We start from the raw sequence: 24,595 nt of genomic DNA on the forward strand, positions 1-24,595 counted from the left end.
AGAAACACTATTTTCTTATGATGGTAAACAGTTTTCCTCTATTTTATTGTTATACACAGTCATATGACAGAATCTGCCTCATTCCGATGATTGTGGATTGTTAGTAAATTTCTTTACCTTTTCCTGGTTAACCTTGCTTTAATTTTGTTGCCCATTATTGTCTTTCTGAGAATAAATATGTGCTCTTTTAGGGTTGAAAAGGTTAGATTCTTCCTTTAAACCACTTGACTATATCTTTCAAGGCTGTGTTCATTGGGTAGAGAGCAGGCAGCTTGACTAAAAGGACGTAGCATAGCATAAAAACTGGGAAATTTGTACCCTGTGAGAAAATTAATTTTTTTCATGGGTTGTTCTTATATGACCCATTACCTAGCTGAGTTGATCCTGTATTGTGTCCGTATCTAATATGTCACTCTTGGCATTAGTATTTGAAGTATAAATTAGAAACTCATAACCCAAGTCTCCTATCCTTTTATTCTGTACCTAAGCACAGAACTGAAGTTCAGCAAAGTGATTATTATTTGTCTTCATCTTTAAGTAAACTCAGCTATTAATGCTTTGTTTCTTTGTGGGGAATTTTGAGATAGAAAAAATATCAAAGGTAGAATGAAAGGAAATCAGAATTAAGCTTCTTTGCCTCTAGACCCAGTTTGATAAATTTAGATGCTTTTGGCTTTTAGATAGGAACAATTTTCATATTTGTGCCTAGCAGGAATCCTGTAGCTACAAGTAAGAGCAACAAAAGTAAAACTTTAAATTCTTGCAAAAAGGAATTTGGGGGTATCTCACATGTTCAAAGGAAGGGAAAGGATGCTCTTGGGCCTCAGGAAATAACTGGAACCTGGGACTTTAATGTTGTCCAGACTCTGTTTTGCTCTATACTTCACCTCGTTGTTTCGAGTGTCACAATACCTGATACGTAGTAGGTCACTTAGTAAATGTTTTTGAAAAATAAATAGATCTTAACCTAGAATAAATTCTAGAAAACTCAAGGTAAAGTAATTCTATTAATCCAGTTTTAGATAACTTTCTGAGCTAGCAATGTTTCCTTTTATGAACCTACTAATTAGTAATACTTTGGCTTTTAATGACAAATCTGATAACATGGGGTCTCATAATTAACATCTACTAGCAGTGAGCTACCAAGCCTTTCATCTTCATAGTATGAAACCCAGTTTCTATACAATTATATTTGACTCCTTTGTTTACCTTCATTGGGGTCTAACCCTTCACCAAGGTCATATACCTTGATCGTTTCCTTAGTATTCTTTGCAGGTAATGACATAGCTAATGTTCCCTTAGAAATCGCTTAAGAAGGGCTTCCCTGGTGGCGCAGTGGTTGAGAGTCTGCCTGCCGATGCAGGGGACGCGGGTTCGTACCTCGGTCCGGGAAGATCCCACATACCGTGGAGCAACTAGGCCCGTGAGCCACAGCTACTGAGCCTGCGCATCTGGAGCCTGTGCTCCACAACGGGAGAGGCCGCGATAGTGAGAGGCCCGCGCACCGCGATGAAGAGTGGCCCCCGCTCGCCGCAACTAGAGAAAGCCCTCGCACAGAAACGAAGACGCAACACAGCCAAAATTAATAAATAAATAAATAAAAATTAAAAAAAAAAAGAAATAGCTTAAGAAATGTTAGAGACTTTCCTTCTTCTGTTGCAAGACGCCAGGAATACTGTGGACGTGGCCGTTAGAAATAACATGAAGGCCACACACACCAGACACCATGCCTGCATTTCTCACAGGAAATAAGGACTGAAATAGAACTACTTACTTTGATGAGAAAACTTCTTTGGGGAAAGGGGGAGTATAATACTATAGGCTGCTAAATGTGTCCCTTCCTGCTGTTGGTCAGAGCCTAGATGAGGGGGGTGAGAGTTTCTATGAATTGCTAATAGTTTATTTTACCAAAAATAAGGCCTCTGGTTATCTCAGGGAAGAAATAAAGATTAGGGGCCTAGTCTCAGTTGTAATTATATATGCTCTAATGTTTTTGCATTTTTATTGAATATTTTTATTGATTGTGATTATAATAATAATAATAATAATCTCCCAGTTTTTATTAATCAGTTGTGAACGGTAAGTGGACATTGGGCACAATCCTCAATCCGTTACATTCCCTGGACCCTTTTACTCTTACTCATGTTTGAAGATAGTTACGATTCAAGCATTCGAGGTAGGTACCCTCCTACCTCCCCCAGAAACCTCAGGATCTCTTTGCTAGAAAATTAGGCTGTATAAATTTTTAACAAAATTCAAGGTAGATCTAGGGTTTTATGCCCAAGTCTTTGTGTTTGATTTCAAAACAAAGCGCTGTATGCAAATTCTGATTTTGAAAAATAATGCTAAACATTTTACAGTCAAGGGAAAGTTCTAAGCTCTGTGCCTTTGAAGGATCTCATTACTTATTATTGTGTGTATTGCTTATGTCTTTTTTATACACAAATGTGTCACATATTTGATACAAGAATGAACCTTCTCTCAAAAATTCATTCAAGACCAGATTTAGACTAGCTGCTTTCCTTTTGAAGGGGAAACCATTATTCTCAGTTCTTATCACTTATCTTTGTTTTGTCCTTGCCACCAAAGGTCTTCAAAAATTTTCTTGCAGTGGTGGTTATTAACAACAGCAATACATTTATCTATCTATCTATCTATCCATCCATCTATCTATCTCTCATCTGTCTTTCATCACACTAGACACTGTGTGGTATAAAGATGTGTTAGGTGTGTCCATGCAGTTTGCTACATTGCAAAAAAGGAGAAATATGGACTCTGTACAGGACTGCATAACCTCCAGGTTCTGAGTTGGAACATTAGTATTATAGTGTGGAAGGCCAGTTACAAAATCCTCTTCCAGTTCATGATTAATATCTTTATAAAAACCTTCTATATTATTATTCCAAGTTCCTTAATAAACACATTTGACAAAAATGTAGCATATAATTTCCTTCAAAAGATAGAAATTTATTGAATTTTTTGTTTTATTAAAGCTCTGTTGAGGTATAATTGACATATTAAAAACTGCATATTTAAAGTATACGGTTTGATAATTTTTGGCTTTTTTTATACACCTATGAAACCATCACCACAATCAATATAATGACTACATCTACGATCCCCAAAGTGTCCTTGGTCCCCTTTGTAATCCCTCTCTCTCTCCCCTTCTCACCCTCCTCTTCTACCCCTAGGAATCTGCTTCCTGTTATTCTATATAACTTGTATTTTCTAGAGATTTATATAAATGGAATCACACACTTATTACTCTTTTGGCCCTGCCTTCTTTCACTCAACATTATTTTGAGGTATTCCATGTTGTTATGTATATCAGTAATTCATTCCTTTTTGTTGCTGAGAAGCATTGGAAAGTACTTTACTCTCTAAAAACCTATGCCCCCAAAGAAACATATTGACCGCAATATTTTAATTTTTTAAGTCTTTGTAAAAGATCTTTTGCTTAAAATTTTTTAATCTTTATGAAATAATATCTGTTTATCTGAAGTTAATCCATATCTTTAGTTTCATTTGTTATTTGTTGTTAAATTCTAGTAAAATTGAAGTTAACCTTGATTTTAACTTTTCATAGTGCTATTTCCTAATTCTCAGTTATTTACCAGTGCTTCAGCCTTTGTGTTACCCACCAATATGTCAGATCACCTGAAAGTACGTGGCTGATCCTCAGGCGTACTCTGCTCTCTAACTTTCAGGCTTGGAGAACCTAGCTTCATTAGGAAATGACTTTCCATATGACCTATTTATATGTAAGGAAGCCTTTGCGGAGATCCTAACAAACAAAAAGATCCTTCTCATCCTGTTATTCAGTACTTTGATGGCTGTTTTTATTGTCAGCATACACTTCTCTGCCTGTCAACATCAGCTGTCTAACAAACTGCCCCCTTTAATTTTTTTTTTTTTTTGCGGTTCGCGGGCCTCTCACTATTGTGGCCTCTCCCGTTGCGGAGCACAGGCTCCGGACGCGCAGGCTCAGCGGCCATGGCTCACGGGCCCAGCCGCTCTGCAGCATGTGGGATCTTCCCGGACCGGGGCACAAACCTGTGTCCCCTGCATTGGCAGGCGGACTCTCAACCACTGCGCCACCAGGGAAGCCCTTTTCCCCTTTAATTTTATCCAGCTCATTTGGGTACCCTGCTAGAGTTAGTACCAGAAAGCAAGCCACAGACAATGCATGTCATAAGCAATAACCATCCCCCTATATTAGTTAAAACCACCTAGCTTGCTTTCATGTTAATTGTTCTTCTAGGCCTGAATTTACAGCTCATCTATGGTACCTTTTCCTGACCTATTGGTTTAAGGTGTAAATTGGACTTCCTCTTTTGGCTTGCTTATTGGATTTTGGCTTTGTTTATTCCCTAATTTAGTATCCCTCACTGTCTTGAGTAAAAAATTACATTTGCAGCTTTACTTTTGAACAAAGCACAAATAAGCAGGCTCTGTCTCTGCCACCTTCTTTTGTCCCGGCTAGGAGAGAGGAGGATCAAGGATGAATCCAACATCTGTTGCTGGGCCATGAAGCAGACTTTTCTGGATTATAGCAAATCACTTAGCAGAAGTGGAAAATGGAATAACCTTTCCTTTTAGCTTTCAGATCATAGAATTTTCTCTGTCCAGGTTCTGTTAGGTGACTGTCTAATTACTAGCAATCATGAGTGATTGTGTTATCCTCAGGACTTTCAGGCATTATCTGTGTTGTGATCCTTTCCTCTTTTCCTAGAACAACTCCTTTGAACAGATCATCCCCGTGCCATGCTTGGGGAAAAGAAGTCTTTTTTTTTTTTTTCCTACCCAGAGAAATGAAATGGTATTTGGTAGCTTTTAGGAATTCATCCAGACTTTTCATATGACCATTTCTAAAAATTGCTTTTCCCTGACTTACAAATTATGCTGTCACCCCCTAAGATTACAGATCATGCAGTCAGGGACTCAGTGGACCTACCTTTTCTTTTGGGAGGACTTTTTCTTATCTGAAATCTTCAGAGTATTTATTTGATTCTTTCTACACGTGTCCTATCTCCTGATATTTTCACTGCCCAATTCACATAACTTGAGTTCTACCACGATAGTTAATGGCAATGAAGAAACGCCATTTAGGTCCCTTTATTTTGGTTTTTCTGAAGATCTTCGCAAGTGTTTGAGTTTCACTTCTCCTTTCTCAGCAAGGATGATATAACCCTCAAAAAGTCTATTTGCACTGCAATTTTGAAAATTGATAAGAACTGAGGATATTACTCATGATTAGATCATGATAAAGGATTTCTACCTCCTTCTTCAAAAACTACTCAAGTCATTTCACAAAGCATGGGAAGTCTTATTTTATTCCTCTGTGTGTCCTAGAATATTTACATCTTCAGATTCCCTAGCAGAGATTTATCAAAGAGATTACTTTAAAAATCATATTGTTTCCTATAAAATGACAAAAGAGTGAGTTATATAGAAGTTCACTTTTCTCTACCTTTTTAAGACCTAAGTATTCTTATTGCCAATCCAAAGTTTAATTTTAATCCAATTCCGTATGCTCCTTAAATTTTCTATATTATAAAAAGTCTTCTTATCCTGAATCATACTTCTTGGTATTTCTATGGTTGACATAGTGTGGGTTCCTTGCAAGACAGGAGATTTTGAATAAACACAGGGGACCTATGAAATGAATATGGACTGTTTGGGGTTATGTTTCAAGGGACCATGGAGGAAATTTATAGTAAGTATAACAACATATCCAAAATGGTGCTTTGTACCAGGGATGGAGTTTCATCAGTGGATGTGGTATATCATAAATATTAATGGTTGGTGATTCTTCTTTTGTTTTAATCTTAGGTTTTTAGAGTGCCCTGACTTGTTTTTTCAAAGCTTGTTCTTTGGATAATAGCTGTAACTGTAGTGCAGCCTTATTATTGCCTAGGCTTCAGCTACCATGACCTAATTTCTAACATAAAAGGTTATGTTTTGAAAATTTTTTTTTCCTTTTAGATCGATTTTTCCTGTCCACCCCTCCTTCAGAATCATTGCCTTAGCAGAACCCCCTGTTACTGGAAGCACAGCACAGCAGTGGCTGGGACCAGAATTCTTAACCATGTTCTTTTTCCATTACATGAAGCCACTTGTCAAAAGTGAAGAAATCCAAGTGATTAAGGAAATGGTAAGAGTGAGGCCAGCTCTAGCCTGTTACCTTCAGCTGTTCTCTTTTTAAGGTCTTTGTGACACCTGCTTCAGAAGAGTTGGATATTTTGGGCTTTTTCTCACTGTTAATTTCCAGATTTCCTCATAAAATGGTTCTCAGATGTCAACATTTTTCAAACTCATCTGGAGGGCTTGTTAAATGACAGATTGCCAAGTCGGTGGTTCTGGGATGGAACATGAGAATTTGCACTTCTAAAGGTGATGCTGACAGCTGCTGGTCTGGGGACCACACTTTGAGAACCATGAATGTTAGGCTATCTCTCCGTTTTCCTCATGTGGAAGCAGTTTGGGGATTCCTTTTCCTTTTATATTCAGCCAAAGGTGACTAAATTTTAAGTTCCTACTATTAGGAGAGGCCAAATATATTTTAGTTCCTTAGATTTTGTAGAAAATACTAAGTAGTGGTCCCCTGGGGATTGTAATATATCCTATACTTAACTGATTAGTTGTCCAGTGGCTTGTAGTGTATGTAAACTATTATTGCAGTGTCTGCCTTAACCAAGCACTGTGTTTAGCACGTTTGGAGTTCTAGAGCTGCACTATTCAGTGTAGTAGCACTAGCCACATTAAACCAAATTCAAAAATTCAGTTTCTCAGTCTTATTTCAAGTGGCCGATAGCATAGATAAAGAACAATGCCATCATCATAGAGAGTTCTATTGGACCGTACTATTCTAGATCACTAATAATTAACTTTTTACATAAATGCGCTCATCCCCTTTGAAATACCAGAATGAATGAATGAATTTTAGGTCTTATGAGCATGGTTGTGGATAAGGGCATAGGCTTTCAAGTCAAATAGCTTGCCTTTAAATGTCAAATCCACTACTGATTAGCTTCTAGATCGTGGGTAAATTACTCAACTGTAGACTCTTCATCTGAGGATGGGGATGATACTACTTCTTACATCACAGGATTGATTTAAAGAATAAATGAGTATGTACTGAATAGGGCTTCAAATTTTAAAAGTTCCAATTACTTAAATGCCCAAAGAAACCCTGAGCAGTTTATTTCTGAAATAGTCACGTGATACCAGTCATTGTTGTAACAACTCCTGCTCTTTTTAAATTAAAATTTTAAACTTGTTATTATTTATGTAAAATTTTCTTATTATTCAATACAAATACATATTTAATTAGTTTAAAATTGGTGTACTTAAAAGCAATCAGTGTATGTTTTGGGGCAACTGTTCTTCAGCGTTCATTGATAAATAGATCATGCCCCTCAGGTATGTGGTTGGTTTTTATTTATTTATTTATCTTAATGAAGTATAGTTGATTTACAATGTTGTGTTAATTTCTACTGTACAGCAAAGTGATTCAGTAATGCACATATATACATTCTTATTCGTATTCTTTTCCATTATGGTTTATCACAGGATATTGAATATAATTCCCTGTGCTATACAGTAGGACCTTGTTGTTTATCCATTTTCTCTATAATAGTTTGCATCTACTAATCCCAAACTCCCAATCCATCCTTTCCCCACCCACCAGGTATGTGGTTTTAAAGTCCTTGAAAAAATGGACAGCTTGAGCAACCGCCCTTTATACAAGGATACCTTACATCTCTTAGTAGACATAGATATAAGATTACTACTAAATGAAGGAGTTTGGTTTCAGTAAGAAAAATGCCTAAATTAGAGTTGAAGCTAACAAAAATGGATATAATATATGAAAAGTTTCTTATGGGTACACTCTGTGCCAGTTTTTAATTGGTTAGAGGCTCCTTTCAGTTTTGCCCTGGTGATGGAATTGTAAATGAAGAGTGGCCTGGTTTTGATTACCTGATTCTTTTTCTGTTTTTAATTGAAGTATAGTTGATTTATAATATTGTGTTAGTTACTGCTGTACAGCAAGGTACTTAGTTATACATATATATACATTCTTTTTCACATTCTTTTTCATTATGGTTTATCACAGGATATTGAATATAGTTCCCTGTGCTATATAGAAGGACCTTGTTGTTTATCCATTCTGTATATGCCAGTTTGCATCTGCTAATCCCAAACTCCCAATCCATCCCTTTCCCACCCTTCTCCCCTTTGGCAAGTCTATTCTCTATGTCTGTGATTCTGTTTCTGTTTCATAGATAGGTTCATTTGTGTCATATTTTAGATTCCACATATAAGTGATCTCATACAGTGTTTGTCTTTCTCTTTCTGACTTACTTCATTTAGTATGGTAATCTCTAGTTGCATCCATGTTGCTGCAAACGGCATTATTTCATTCTTTTTTGTGGCTGAGGAGTATTCAATTGTATATATGTACCACATCTTTTTTACCTGATTCTTAAAGAGAAAGCAGAGGCAGATGTGTTTCCTGAGAAAATGAATAAGCAAATTTATCCACAGGTTAAACATGATACCTATAATCAGAGATTTCAAAAATTATAATTCTAATATTGTTTGATAAGTAGCCATAATTTCTGGTTGATTGATCATATATCCCAATTTATTCTTTCTTTCCTTAATTCTCTTATAAAATAGGTCCCAAATATGCCTCAGGAAGCTTTGGACAAATTGTTATCATTTACACACAAACTCAGAGAGACACAGGATCCAACAGTAAGTCTGGGTTATTTTCCATAGGATTTTCTGTTGTTGACATGCTGCTTTATATTCTTAGAGTTCAGTGCTTTAAAATCTATGTTTTAAGCTGATATATTTATCCCTTATGCTATGCTTTCTCCTATGTATATATCTTACTGTTTCAATGACTTTAACATTTCTTCCAGCTCCTCATGGCTGGTGTCACAGAAAACAACTTTTAACTTTAGGGGAGTACTTGGGTATTCCAGGAGGTTTGGGTCTACTTCTCTGTCTCCTGTGCCGAGCAATCTCATGTATTCTTATGGCTTCAAGTATCACCTCTGTGTTAATGCCTACAACTTTATCTTCAGTTTCTAACTTCTTCCTCACTGATTCTCTATTTCGGATTGTATTTACATTTTGGGATGTTATAGGGGCAGGAAACTTTTACCTTCTTTTGTTCTAGGTCCTTTGGCTAGCCTAGTAATTAAATTGACATGAGACAGTTTAATAGGAGAAAAACAACAAATTTAATTTTGTACATGCAGAAGCCCCATAAAAATCTGAAACTCAAAAAGTGACCAAAGCAGGTAGCTTTTATACCTTTTAGTCAAAGAAACAATAAAATTCTGAAGAACTGACAACACAAAGAAGTTTGGGCTTGGGGTAGTAATTAAGTGAGGAAGAAACAAGGTTTGTTTATATAGGCTTCTCAGTCCTAAATTTCCTATTTCTGGTGATAAGGATGCTTTCTACCCTCCTGGTACAGGGAGGGTATCTGTTTCATGGGAGCTACATTTCCTGCTTTCAGGGGGACAAAGGAGGGTCAGAGCGTCCTTGCACCAGCTAATTCCCATCCTGGTGCCTGGCACATACTAGAAAATTAACAAATGTTTGCTGAGTGCATGAATAAATAAATTAATTAGTTATTAATTTATTAGTGGATTTCCCTGGAGTTTTCTCTCCCAGAGAACATTACGTTTTCATAAAAGAAATAAGAGGAAAAATAGAAAATTTATTTTTAATAATTTTTGAAAAGACCTTTCATATTTTTAAGCTGAATTCCTATTATTAATCATGTTAATCCAAAAAAAAACCCTTGAGGTGTGCTCTTAAAATGAATAACCATGGTAACTAAGGGAATGTGCTCACATCCTCACCCTTTTTTTGCAAGATAAAACTGCAGTTAGAAATTTGATATTATACGTGTTAAGTACATTAGGATTTTTAAATTAAAAGTACATTCTCAATTTTCAGTTGGTAATAATGTGAGAACAGAAATAGCAAACCCTTTACTCAACACACAAGTGGCTAAACTTCTTTCTGATTTAGTCCTGGGTGTTATTGCAAAGCATTTTGGTATTATCAACTGATGTGGTATTTTTTTTTCTTTTTTTTTTTTTTTGCGGTATGCGGGCCTCTCACCGTTGTGGCCTCTCCCGTTGCGGAGCACAGGCTCCGGACGCGCAGGCTCAGCGGCCATGGCTGGGGCACGAACCCGTGTCCCCTGCATCGGCAGGCGGACTCTCAACCACTGCGCCACCAGGGAAGCCCTGATGTGGTATTTTTTAAACTCATGAGAAGTCCTTACTGATCACTGGAATGAAATGTGAAGCCTGAATTCAGTGTCATGTTTGGAATTAGGTTAGAATTTTGTAACCTGGAAAGTTACTGTATGGTTTAATAGGACTCTTGTCATAAGAATCTTCTGGTTGGAGTCATTTGTCATACATTTTCCATGATTAAAATAGGAATTTTTCATGGTCTCAAATATTAAGATGAGAATTGCTATCATATTTAACTTCTAATACTTTCGATCATAGTGGCTGAAACGACCTTATCCTTAATTCTTCCTACTTTCTCACATCCGTCCTCCTTTCTCATCTCCATCAGTTGCCAAGTCCTTTGAAACATTGGTCTGATCCCTTCTCCCCCTTCTTATTGCCAGTAACCTTACTGTAGGACTTTCTCTCTTTATAAGTAGGTAACTGAAGTAGCTTTCTGATTCCTGTCTCAGTTTTCTCTGTCCTTAAACTACTTTGTATATTCCTGCCAGTTTAGTCTTTCTAAAATCATGTTACTAAGTCCTATTGCCTTTAGCAGAAGGGCCAAACTCCTCAAAAAGTGATTTACGGGTCTTTGATATTAGGGAGCAAGCTTTCCAGCAGGACCCTCTAGCAAAGCTGGGCTGGTTTCCTCACATTCTGCTTGTATTTCTGTTCCTGTTGCTTTCGTGCCTTTGTTCATAGCATTTCTGCTACCCGTTTGAACATTTTAAGCCCCTATAGCAGTTTTGTCAAGTGCTCCACTTATTTTTGCATTAAATTATATGCTATTTTGAATTGCAATTTATACTTTCTTATATGTAAATATTGTCTCCATGTCTAGAACGCAAATTTGTTGAAGTCTGAGTCAAATGTTTTGCTTTTGAGTTCTTCGTAACTTAGAACGTGTTTTTTAATAGAAAAAAGGATATGTCATAAATGGTGGTCATGCTCCTAATCTAGTCCCCAAAGGAGTGTTTAACTCATGTTGTAGCTGAAATATAATGCTAATAACAGCAGTCCAGCATCTCATGGAGCTGTGAAATACACGAGAAAGGAGAAACCAATTCACTTTCTGCTTCCTTGGGATGTACAGAGATGGGCTTAAGCGAAGTGATAAAAGGAACAAACAACGTAGTGTAGTTTTGGCATCCTCCTACCATCCATTCTGAATCCTCGGTTAATTTAATAGAGTCTCCTTCTCCATTTCCTCTGGTGCTCAGGGCCACTTTATTGCCCTTGTCAGACTCTGTGACGTCTCACCCTGGTCTCTTCTGTGACTCCCCACCACCACCACCAGTGGACCAGTTTACTTCAAAAGTTCTCCTCTTCTCTTGATTTTCAGTGAAAACCACTATCTTCTAATGCTGCTGATCTTAGTTAGACATTAGGCGAGTAATAATCTGATGCATTAGATTCCTACTAATGTGTAGGTCCTGTTCCCTTCCTCTGTTAGATTTTTTTCATTTTGAAGAGGCTGACTTTAAATAATAATTGCTGGACTTCCCTGGTTGCGCAGTGGTTAAGAATCCGCCTGCCAATGCAGGAGACGCACGTTCAATCCCTGGTCTGGGAAGATCCCACATGCTGTGGAGCAGCTAAGCCCGCAAGCCACAACTAATGAGCCCATGCGCCACCACTACTGAAGCCCGCGTACCCTAGAGCTTGCGTGCCGCAACTACTGAGCCCATGCGCCACAATTACTGAAGCTTGCGTGCTCTAGGGCCCGCATGCTGCAACTACTGAGCCCATGTGCACCATGAGGAAACTGGGGCTTCAAGAGATTAAGAAACTTGCCAGAATCACACAGCTAATAAATGGAAGACTGATTTGTCTGACTCCAAAGCTTATAAACTTTACTATTACATTATGCTGCCTGCTAAGGTAATTTCAGATTCAAGTCAACAAATATTCATTGGTACTTACCATGTCCTGAGTTCTATACTAGCAGCTCTATTAATGGGATTTGGGGAAGAGTAAGAACACAAAGGGAAATTATTCTGACAGTGTCAGAGAAGGATTCCAAACTGTAAGCTGCCCCCCAAGTGACAACTGGTTGACACCTCTATAATCAGAAGGCTAAATTGTCCACAACTCCTTTTTTCTATTTCAGAAGTCATAGATTTACTTAAAACTGTAAGCATTTCTGGCCATCTTAACAGTTTGGCTTTGTGTAAGAAGGAAAAAAAAAATGAACAAATGGTTAATTGTACATAAGGGCTATTTGTAAGTCAGGTTCAATCTGTACAGTGTAACATCTTTCCTCCATCCAGCCTCCTCCCCCCCCCAAAAAAACATGTATGCACAGTACTTTAATTGAATTTAATTAATAAATAGTTTTTATGGAATTTTTTAAAAATGTCTTTAAGGATGTTTTAAGTGTCAATTGGTTTCTGTTTATTTTATTTGTAATTCATTAACAGTACATATTTATTTTAAGTTTGGCCTTGTCCTTAGGAATAATGAATTCTGCTATGATACCCATCCAAAGGGACTTTCAGCAAGTTGCAACAAGACTCTTAACAGCCTGTCTTTGCCTTTTGGTAGGCGCAGTCATTGGCAGCATCCCTTTCTACCAGACAGCTGTTGAGGATTTCTCGTCGGCTGTCACAGTACCCTAACGAAAATCTTCACAGTGCTGTCACTAAAGCCTGTCTTTCCAGGTAACCATATTCTCCTTTCTCACTGAATTCAACTTTCTGGGTCTTTGCTAAAACAGGGACGTAAGTTTCATAGTCTGTACTCACAGGTCTGGAAAAAGTATCAGTCTGAATATGTAGCTATTTCAGCCTTGTGTTCAGTTTTTACAACATATATTACCTTACTTAGGCATAGTAATAAATGAAAGAGATTTTTATAGATGAGAAAACTAAGTCACTTACTCAAATCAGACAGTAGTAAATAAGTAAAAGTAGGTTTGATATTGAACACTGGCTCATGTGTCTTCTGAGCGAGTGCTCTTATGTACTTAGCACCTCCCAAATTTGCACTGGAACTTTCCATGCTTGGTAGTACTGTCCTGTCGCCCAAATTTGACAAAACTAACATCTTTTCAGTCTACACTAATATTTTTCATACTTGTTTGGAAATTATTAATAAAGCATCAGCTTATATAATTTCCTTACAGAACCATACTTGCATGAAACTATTTTAAAAGAATAATAAGAAAAGATTAATAGCAATGTCCGATAGACCTGGAGATTTCTTTTAGACTCTTTTCATATGATCTGGTAATTATTTTTATGGTGGTTATAACTGTTGTCCATTCATTCCTTGATATATTAAAGGAATTAAAAGAGAATCTATATTCAGCTTAGGAGGATCTCTAATTGCCCTCTATAAGTTTTCAGCTTAGTGGACAATTTTTCTTGTAGTTAAAGTAAGCTCCTTATGTTGCAACTTGAATTTGTTCTGTGGTGAAATGAGGCTAAAATGAGGTTTGTTTCCAGTGTCTTTGGGGTACTTCTTTGAATAACTAATAATTATGAGAAATAATAAAGTTGATTCTCCTTTTCTTTTAAGTAGATTAATATTAGGCTTCCAAATGAAAATTAGAAAAAAACATGCTTCAATTGCCTACTTTTTAGGCTCATGAACTGAAGAAATTATTGGGTTGGCCAAAAAGTTCGTTCTTTTTGGGCAACCCAATATATACAGAAAGATTCATTATCTACCCAGTGTTTCCTCAGTCAGAACTTGGTTATAGATGTGTATTAATAGAAGTAAATAGTCAATGCCAAGTAATACAAACAGTTTCAGAGCCTAAGGGAAAATAATACTTTGGAATGAATGAAATAATCATACACAAAGCATTCTAGAGACCGTTCTAGAGAGCAAACAGTGAAAACAAAACAATTCACTCTGAGTCTAGCGTAATCTTGATGCCTAAACCAGACAAGAATAATGTATGAAAGGAAAATTATAAATCAAATTCATGGAATGTGTACAAAAATCCTAAATGAAATCCAACTGTAGCTAAATATATATCATATATATTTATATGATATATATAATTTATTTATATATATAAATAAATTATGAGCAATTTGGAGTTATCTCAAGAATGTGAAGATTTACTATTCTTTTTTAAAATTCACCATATTAACATATTACTGAGAAGAATATCATTTAAATAAATCAGTAAAAAGGATTGGATAAAACTCAACAGCCAAACTTAAAAACAAGCCAAAGCAAAAATAAGCCAAAAATATTCTTAGTTAACCATGAATGGACGGAAAATTCTTTAATCTGATAAAGGGTATCTACTAAAACTTTATAGCGAACATTCTTACGGTAAAATACTTGGCTCATTCCCTTTAGAGTTAGGAACAAAACAGGAATGTCACCTTTCTATACTTTTAGATTGGCTAAAGATTATATGATTGGCTACATAAAAAATTCAAAAGAAGCTACATATAAACTACATATTAGAACAAATAAAATATAATGAGATTACTTATGCACCCAAGTCAGTGATATTCCTATATTCCAGCAAAAATCAATAAGGAAGTCTAATTTTTAAAAATAATACCATTCAAAATAATAATAGAAAGCTTTGAGCATCTAAGAATAAATCTAATGAGTGACATATAATGCTTTTATGGAGAAGAACATAAATCTTTATTAAAAGCTATAAAAGATAGCTGTGGGAAATGGGAAACTGTACTATGTTCATGAAAGAGAATATTAAGTATTGTCAGGCTGTTTGTTTCCCCCCCAAGTTGATATGTAGATATAATTTGGTCAAATACAACCAAGGTTATATTGAATTAGACAAGCTGATCTCGAAATTAATATAAAGGGCCAATAATATCCAAAGAAATTTTAAGGAAGATTTAAGTGGTGTGCTTTCTTCATCAGATATCAAGATCCATTGTAAAGTTATATTTATTTATTTTTTAACATCTTTATTGGGGTATAATTGCTTTACAATGGTGTGTTAGTTTCTGCTTTATAACAAAGTGAATCAGTTATACATATACATATGTTCCCATATGTCTTCCCTCTTGCGTCTCCCTCCCTCCCACCCTCCCTATCCCACCCCTCCAGGCTGTCACAAAGCACCGAGCCAATATCCCTGTGCCATGCGGCTGCTTCCCACTAGCTATCTACCTTACTACGTTTGTTAGTGTGTATATGTCCATGACTCTCTCTCGCCCTGTCACAGCTCACCCTTCCCCCTCCCCATATCCTCAAGTCCGTTCTCCAGTAGGTCTGCGTCTTTATTCCTGTCTTACCCCTAGGTTCTTCATGACATTTTTTTTCCTTAAATTCCATATATATGTGTTAGCATACGGTATTTGTCTTTTTCTTTCTGACTTACGTCACTCTGTATGACAGACTCTAGGTCTATCCACCTCATTACAAATAGCTCAATTTCGTTTCTTTTTATGGCTGAGTAATATTCCATTGTATATATGTGCCACATCTTCTTTATCCATTCATCCGATGATGGGCACTTAGGTTGTTTCCATCTCCGGGCTATTGTAAATAGAGCTGCAATAAACATTTTGGTACATGACTCTTTTTGAATTTTGGTTTTCTCAGGGTATATGCCCAGTAGTGGGATTGCTGGGTCATATGGTAGTTCTATTTGTAGTTTTTTAAGGAACCTCCATACTGTTCTCCATAGTGGCTGAACCAATTCACATTCCCACCAGCAGTGCAAGAGTGTTCCTTTTTCTCCACACCCTCTCCAGCATTTATTGTTTCTAGATTTTTTGATGATGGCCATTCTGACTGGTGTGAGATGATATCTCATTGTAGTTTTGATTTGCATTTTAAGTGTGGTATCGGTGCTAGAAAAGACAAATAGACCATTATAATAGACTACAGAGCCCTGAAACAGCCCCACATATTTCTGGGAACTTAGTATATGTTAGAGGTAGCATTATGAATTAGTGTGGGAATGGATGGACTTGTCAATACATGGTTAAAAATAAAAAATATCCACTTTATTCCCATACAGAAATGTAAAATCCAGACATATGACAAAAGCACTGTAAGCCACTCTACAAGTTATAAGCCACAAACTAAGAGATGTTTCACAAGATTTCTAATCTCAAAAGGATTGCTATTCAGGAACTATAAAGTATACAAATTAATGAGATAAAAGCATCACCTCTAAATGGAAAGAGGATTAACAGATGTGCAGGAAAAGTTAATTCAGATAACCAACAAACATTTGAAAAGATGCTCAACTTACTATTGATCAGGGAAAATGACATTTAAAACAATAATCCGCTATCATTTTATACTTTTACAATTTTTACCTGTAAAAAGAACATTTTCCATGAGCAGAATGAAATGGAATTTCATGACTGCTGTTGGGATGGAAGTCTTGTCAGTTTGGGGGTGATCTTACAGTATCTTTATGCCTTAATATATTAATACTCTATGAATTGACAATTCTACTGCTTGATAATCACCTTAGAGATAGATTTACATGTATGTATAAGGAAGCATGTAGAAGAATGTTCATTGCATCATTGTTTCTAAGAATGAAAAATGGGAAACAACCTATCAGTCCATCAGTAGGGAATGAATATATAAACTGACATATTCATATAATGAGGTACTATACAGCAGTTAAAATGAAATAGATCTACATGTATCAACAGATATGGATCATGACAACATCAAGTCAAAAGTTTGAAAGAGGAGATTTCGTATATGATGCCATTTATATAAAAGTTTAAATACAATAAAAGTGCAATATATTTTTTACTTACACATATGCAGCAAAATAAAAATATGAACAAGAAAGGTATACACCAATTTCAGAGTAAGAGTTAGCTTCAGGGATAGAGAGAGATGAATAGAATACTTAATATACTGTAATTTTCTGTATGCTTGAAGTAGTTCATGGTTAAAACTATTTAAAAACTAAAAAATACTTTCCATATTCATACACATATTTCACTGAATCAAATAATACATTTTTCCACTGTTATCAGCTGAACACAGTAAAATTCTATTCTGTTACCACCCCATGACCCTTTGCAAATAGTAAAACAGCTATCTTGTTTACGTATCATATGTTGACTTTAGCAAGGCTACAGAGTCAAAAGCCTTTTTATTAACCTTCTCTTTAGGATAGCACAATGGCAGGAAGGAACAACAAAAAACATTTCATAGAAAATTTTAAAACAAAAATATAATATGATTTATATTCATGAAGTCTATTATTTTTGTTTTTTTTATTTATTTATTTATTTTTTGGTATGCGGGCCTCTCACTGTTGTGGCCTCTCCCGTTGCGGAGCACAGGCTCCGGACGCGCAGGCCCAGAGGCCATGGCTCACGGGCCCAGCCGCTTCGCGGCATGTGGGATCCTCCCGGACCGGGGAATGAACCCGTGTCCCCTGCATCGGCAGGCGGACTCTCAACCACTGCGCCACCAGGGAAGCCCCATGAAGTCTATTATTAAGCAGACAAAATCAAAAGAAACTCTCTAGCCTAAATTTGTTGAACATTAAATTTATTAAATATTAGCTTGGCTCTTTTATGTTGTTAATTTAATTTTAAAAATATTTTTCATTTATGTATTGTTTATGCCAGTTGAGTTCTGACTGGAACATTTCTTCATCTGAGGAAATGGCTCTCTAAGCACCTCTCATAGCCTATAATATGTGCATCAAGTATTGGAGCTAGATGCATAATTCATTTTAGATAGTTGAAAACCTAAGAGGCCAAAAGGAAGAAAACTTACAAGGTTAAGAAGATATCAGGTATTCTGTATTCCAAAAATTACTTTACTGTGGAAGAGTTAACTAGAAATCCCTATAAAAAGAGTTTTACTCCAGTCAAGTATTTTGCATTACATTAAATTATTTACTTTTGGAAAATCGTGGGGTGATGATCCCTTAGCATAGAAATTTGGGGCAGAGTTATAAGAATTTAATCAGAAATGAAGATTAACTACCTTTGACATTGAGGTTATGAGGAAATTTTCCATTCATCAAAAACTTAAGTTTCTATACAGTATTTTTCAAAATTCCCTTGTGACATAAAATGAATAACAACTATATAAAATTTCTGCTGTTTAAGTTATTAGCTAATTAATTTTTTAAAGTTATAAGCCTGCTAGAACTAATACACAGTGTTAAATGAGTATAATGATTATTGTGGGTGTGAATTTTTTGTTTTCCTGAAGAATGATTTTATTTGCAGAAAAGACTGTTGAGGAATTTTTGGCTTAAAAACTGCTGTTCAGTTTTTTGTGTTTTTTTTTTAACATTTTTATTGGAGTATAATTGACTTACAGTGGTGTGCTAGTTTCTGCTTTATAACAGAGTGAATCAGTTATAGATATACATATATCCCTATATCTCTTCTTTTTGTGTCTCCCTCCCGCTCACCCTCCCTATCCCACCCTTCTAGCTGGTCACAAAGCACCCAGCTGATCTCCCTGTGCTGTGCGACTGCTTCCCACTAGCTATCTATTTTACATTTGGTAGTGTATATATGTACATACATAGACTACCACTCTCTCATTTTGTCGCAGCTTACCCTTTCCCCTCCCTGTGTCCTCAAGCCCATTCTCTAGGATGTCTGCATCTTTATTCCCGTCTTGCCCCTAGGTTCTTCATGACCACTTTTTTTTTTTTTTTTAGATTCCATATATATGTGTTAGTATATGGTATTTGTTTTTCTCTTTCTGACTTACTTCACTCTGTGTGACAGACTCTAGGTCCATCCACCTCACTACAAAATAACTCAATTTCGTTTCTTTTTATGGCTAATATTCCATTGTATATATGTGCCACATCTTCTTTATCCATTCATCTGTCGATGGACACTTAGGTTGCCTCCAGTCCTGGCTATTGTAAATAGAGCTGCAATGAACATTGTGGTACATGACTCTTTTTGAATTATGGTTTTCTCAGGGTATATGCCCAATAGTTGGATTGTTGGGTCGTATGGTAGTTCTATTTTTAGTTTTTTAAGGAACCTCCATACTGTTCTCCATAGTGACTGTATCAATTTACATTCCCACCAACAGTGTATGAGAGTTCCCTTGTCTCCACACCCTGTCCAGCATTTATTATTTGTAGATTTTTTGATGATGGCCATTCTGACCAGTGTGAGACGGTATCGCATTGTAGTTTTGATTTGCATTTCTTGAATGATTAATGATGTTGAACATTTTTTCATGTGTTTGTTGGCAATCTGTATATCTTCTTTGGAGAAATGTCTATTTAGGTCTTCTGCCCATTTTTGGATTGGGTTGTTTGTTTTATTGATATTGAGCTGCATGACCTACTTGTAAATTTGGAGATTAATCCTTTGTCAGTTGCTTCATTTGCAAATATTTTCTCCCATTCTGAAGGTTGTCTTTTCGTCTTGTTTATGGTTTCCTTTGCTGTGCAAAAGCTTTGAAGTTTCATTAGGTCTCATTTGTTTATTTTTGTTTTTATTTCCATTTCCCTAGGAAGTGGATCAAATAGGATCTTGCTGTGATTTATGTCATAAAGTGTTCTGCCTATATTTTCCTCTAAGAGTTTGATAGTGTCTGGCCTTACATTTAGGTCTTTAATCCATTTTGAGTTTATTTTTGTGTATGGTGTTAGGGAGTGTTCTAATTTCATTCTTTTACATGTAGCTGTCCAACTTTCTCAGGAGCACTTATTGAAGAGGCTGTGTTTTCTCCATTGTATATTCTTACCTCCTTTATCAAAGATAAGGTGATCATATGTGTGTGGGTTTATCTCTGGGCTTTCCATCCTGTTCCATTGACCTATATTTCTGTTTTTGTGCCAGTGCCATACTGTCTTGATTACTGTACCTTTGTAGTATAGTCTGAAGTCCCGGAGCCTGATTCCTCCAGCTCCGTTTTTCTTTATCAGGATTGCTTTGGCTATTCGGAGTGTTTTGTGTTTCCATACAAAGTGCAAAATTTTTTGCTCTAGTTCTGTGAAAAATGCCGTTGGTAGTTTGATAGGGATTGCATTGAATCTGTAGATTGCATTGGGTAGTATAGTCATTTTCACAGTGTTGATTCTTCCAATCCAAGAAAATGGTATATCTTTCCATCTATTTGTATCATCCTTAACTTCTATCATCAGTGCCTTATAATTTTCTGCATACAGGTCTTTTGTCTCGTTAGGGAGGTTTATTCCTAGGTATTTTATTCTTTTTGTTGCAATGGTAAATGGGAGTGTTTTCTTAATTTCACTTTCATATTTTTCATCATTAGTATATAGGAATGCCAGAGATTTCTGTGCATTAATTTTGTATCCTGCTACTTTACCAAATTCATTGATTAGCTCTAGTAGTTTTCTGGTAGCATCTTTAGGATTCTCTATGTATAGTATCATGTCATCTGGAAACAGTGACAGCTTTACTTCTTCTTTTCTGATTTGGATTCCTTTTATTTCTTTTACTTCTCTGATTGCTGTGGCTAAAACTTCTGAAACTATGTTGAATAGTAGTGGTGAGTGTGGACCACCTTGTCTTGTTCGTGATCTTAGTGGAAATGGTTTCAGTTTTTCACCACTGAGGATGATGTTGGCTGTGGGTTTGTCATATATGGCCTTTATTATGTTGAGGTAAGTTTGCTCTATGCCTACTTTCTGGAGTGTTTTTATCATAAATGGGTGTTGAATTTTGTCAAAAGCTTTCTCTGCATCTGTTGAGATGATCGTATGGTTTTTCTCCTTCAATTTGTTAATATGGTGTATCACATTGACTTATTTGTGTATATTGAAGCATCCTTGCATTCCTGGAATAAACCCCACTTGATCATTTTGTATGATCCTTTTAATGTGCTGTTGGATTCTGTTTGCTAGTATTTTGTTGAGGATTTTTGCATCTATGTTCATCAGTGATATTGGTCTGTAGTTTTCTTTTATTGTGGCTTCTTTGTCTGGTTTTGGTATCAGGGTGATGGTGGCCTCGTAGAATGAGTTTGGGAGTGCTCCTTCCTCTGCTATATTTTGGAAGAGTTTGAGCAGGATAGGTGTTAGCTCTTCTCTAAATGTTTGATAGAATTCGCCTGTGAAGCCATCTGGTCCTGGGCTTTTGTTCGTTGGAAGATTTTTAATCACAGTTTCAATATCAGTGCTTGTGATTAGTCTGCTCATATTTTCGATTTCTTCCTGGTTCAGTCTTGGAAAGTTGTGCATTTCTAAGAATTTTTCCATTTCTTCCAGGTTGTCCATTTTATTGGCCTAGAGTTGCTTGTAGTAATCTCTCATGATCCTTTGTATTTCTACAGTGTCATTTGTTACCTCCCCTTTTTCATTTCTAATTCTATTGATTTGAGTCTCCTCCCTTTTTTTCTTGATGAGTCTGGCTAATGGTTTATCAATTTTGTTTATCTTCTTAAAGAACCAGCTTTTAGTTTTATTGATCTTTGCTATCATTTCCTTCATTTCGTTTCATTTATTTCTGATCTGATCTTTATGATTTCTTTCCTTCTGCTAACTTTGGGGGTTTTTTGCTTTTCTTTCTCTAATTGCTTTAGGTGTAAGGTTAGGTTGTTTATTTGAGATGTTTCTTGTTTCTTAAGGTAGAATTGTATTGCTATAAACTTCCCTCTTAGAACTGCTTTTGCTGCATCCCATAGGTTTTGGATCATCATGTTTTCATTGTCATTTGTCTCTAGGTATTTTTTGATTTCCTCTTTGATTTCTTCAGTGATCTCTTGGTTATTAAGTAGTGTATTGTTTAGCCTCCATGTGTTTGTAGTTTTTACAGACTTTTTCCTGTCATTGATATCTAGTCTCAGCGTTGTGGTTGGAAAAGATACTTTATATGATTTCAATTTTCTTAATTTTACCAAGGCTTGTTTTGTGACCCAAGATATGATCTATCCTGAAGAATGTTCCATGAGCACTTGAGAAGAGAGTGTATTCTGTTGCTTTTGGATGGAATGTACTATAAGTATCAATTAAGTCCATCTTATTTAATGTCATTTAAAGCTTGCGTTTCCTTATTTGTTTTCATTTTGGATGATCTGTCCATTGGTGAAAGTGGGGTGTTAATGTCCCCTACTTTGATTGTGTTACTGTTGATTTTCCCTTTTATGGCTGTTATTATTTGCCTTATGTATTGAGGTGCTCCTGTGTTGGGCGCATAAATATTTACAATTGTTATATCTTCTTCTTGGATTGATCCCTTGATCATTATGTAGTTTCCTTCTTTGTCTCTTGTAATAGTCTTTGTTTTAAAGTCTGTTTTGTCTGATATGAGAATTGCTACTCCAGCTTTCTTCTGATTTCCAACATCTCTTTTATTAAAGCTTATACTCAAGGCTATGGGAACCACCAAAGATTTAGAGCCATGGAAAACCTAAATTAGAAGTGTATGTTTTTAGTATGTTTATTTGAAACATAGGGTTAGTTTATAGTAATATAGTACAGGCAACCATGGATTAAAAAGCAGTTCTGTGGGCTCACTTGTGATCATAAATTCCGGATATAACTTTATTTATGTGTGAGGGAAACTCTGTTTTCATGTTCTAAGCCCGTCATATTCATACAATGGAATTGTAAATGAAGAATGCCTCTGTCACTCACAAGATAGTTGTTTTGACAACATACATATAGAAGAGATAAACAGGTATATTTTTTAAATGGAAGGAAAAATCAAGCTGAATAATCTTAAAGTCATCTAATAATTTTTATTAGAAAATAAAGAAAACCTCATTAATCCACCTCCACTAATCTGAATTTTTGATTGCCAATCTGAAGTAGGTTAAATTGTGGTTGTTTTATCTATTTAAGAAAATTTGAATAGCCAGTTAAATAAGATGTATGAGGTATAGTAAATCCATTTTAAAAAGCAAATTATTTTCATTCTTGTCCTGCAAAATGTTGTATATAAACAAATACTGCTAATTACACATTAGTTTTCTCTATAAAAGGTGATTCAACAAACATACTTCATCTTCACACATACTTGAAGTTTATATTTATTCTGAAATATTTTATTATCTAGCTTTCACAGATCAAGACTGATCATCCTTAATTCGTTATAATTAGTAAGAGAGAGAGTGAGTGAGTCTGTCTGTCTAAGTGTCAAAAGATATTTGGGAATCACAGAAAGCTTTGACTTTATCGATCCATCCTTCCCACCCCACCAGGTTTTTACCAAGCCTTGCAAGGTCAGCATTAGAAAAAAATCTGGCAGATGCTGCAATAGAAATAAGTACTGATAATAACCTGGAGCCAGAATTGGAGGATTACAAATGTAAGTATTTGATTTGTTTCTTTTTTAAGTGAAATAATATTTATTAAGCATTTGTATTGTTTATTATTTTAATTTCAATTAAAAATGTTTTTGGTTTCTACCCATCTTGTTTTATGTATTGCGTTGAAAAAAATGAATCTTTTATTTAAAAAAAAATGTTTCCAGATACCAGATATAGTTCCTCCCCCAAGAGTTGCAATTGACATGAATATATTAAAGGCTCAGAGAATTCCTACTGTAAATAAACATGTAATTTTGTTTTACCTTTTATTCCAAATGTATATTTCACCACAGGTTCTAGCAATCTGTTTTCTTTGCACAAGGTTTACATTTTGGGGACTACCAGTGTCCTACATGTCATGTTTTGGAAACTGTTCTAGGTTGATGTAGACTAAACTGATATTCAGAGTACCATTTCATGCCTTCTTCCTCCTTTCATTTCCACCCGTATTGTCTTCTGTGGTACTTTTCTTCTTGATAGCCATAAGTGTAATTTAGAGTTTTGGGGAAGTTTAGATCTTCCTGTAAAAGTACCCTATTCTTCATTTAGAGCACAATGAAAGGTTCTCTGTTTTTTGAGGGTAATTACCTGTCTTATCAAAATATCCAATGTGTGATCACTCTCTAAAGGGGGGACTTATTGTGGCTCTCTTTATAGATGTTTTTAATAGTCGGGGCTACATCGAGATAAGAATTTGATGTTAAGGAAATAGGTGACTCTTTTAGAGTAAAATTATAAATTCAACATACTGATGGATCTGGGTACAGATACGCAGAGCCAACTCAAAGAGACAGAGTAACTCTGGGATTTGGAGATTCAGAACATTACTTACTTGAATGGTTTAACGTATCCAAAGAAAGACTGCATCATTCAGACTATAGATTGTTTAGTCTTGGCAACAGGCCAGTGTTAGCAGTCCCCATCTAAGCCTTGCATAGGAGGTAAGGAGCCTAAGTTAAGCAACTTTTGATTCATCTGGTCCCATTCAGTTTTAATATCATCTCTGTTGTAGAGAATTCATGTAATTCGTTCTCCTTGTTCAGAGGAGAAGTTTCACCGAAAAACCTTCTGATGAGGATTTGGCTTTCCACGCAAGGCTCCGTCTATGTAAAATGCTGATATGGCAACAACTG

At 35.9% G+C, this 24,595-nt stretch overlaps 1 protein-coding gene across 1 annotated transcript in view; it reads left to right on the forward strand.

The window, feature by feature from the left end:
* VWA8 (von Willebrand factor A domain containing 8) overlaps window positions 1-24,595 on the forward strand; it is a 370,368-nt gene that overhangs the window by 129,995 nt on the left and 215,778 nt on the right. The window contains exons 15-18 of the mRNA XM_082859564.1: window positions 5,986-6,154; window positions 8,683-8,760; window positions 12,816-12,931; window positions 23,355-23,461. Coding sequence (XP_082715690.1) covers window positions 5,986-6,154; window positions 8,683-8,760; window positions 12,816-12,931; window positions 23,355-23,461 — 470 coding nt within the window. The remainder of the gene's footprint in view (window positions 1-5,985; window positions 6,155-8,682; window positions 8,761-12,815; window positions 12,932-23,354; window positions 23,462-24,595) is intronic.

Source organism: Leucopleurus acutus, assembly GCF_964270905.1.
Source record: "Leucopleurus acutus genome assembly, chromosome: 18".
In the NCBI taxonomy this organism is placed as follows: Eukaryota; Metazoa; Chordata; class Mammalia; order Artiodactyla; family Delphinidae; genus Leucopleurus; species Leucopleurus acutus.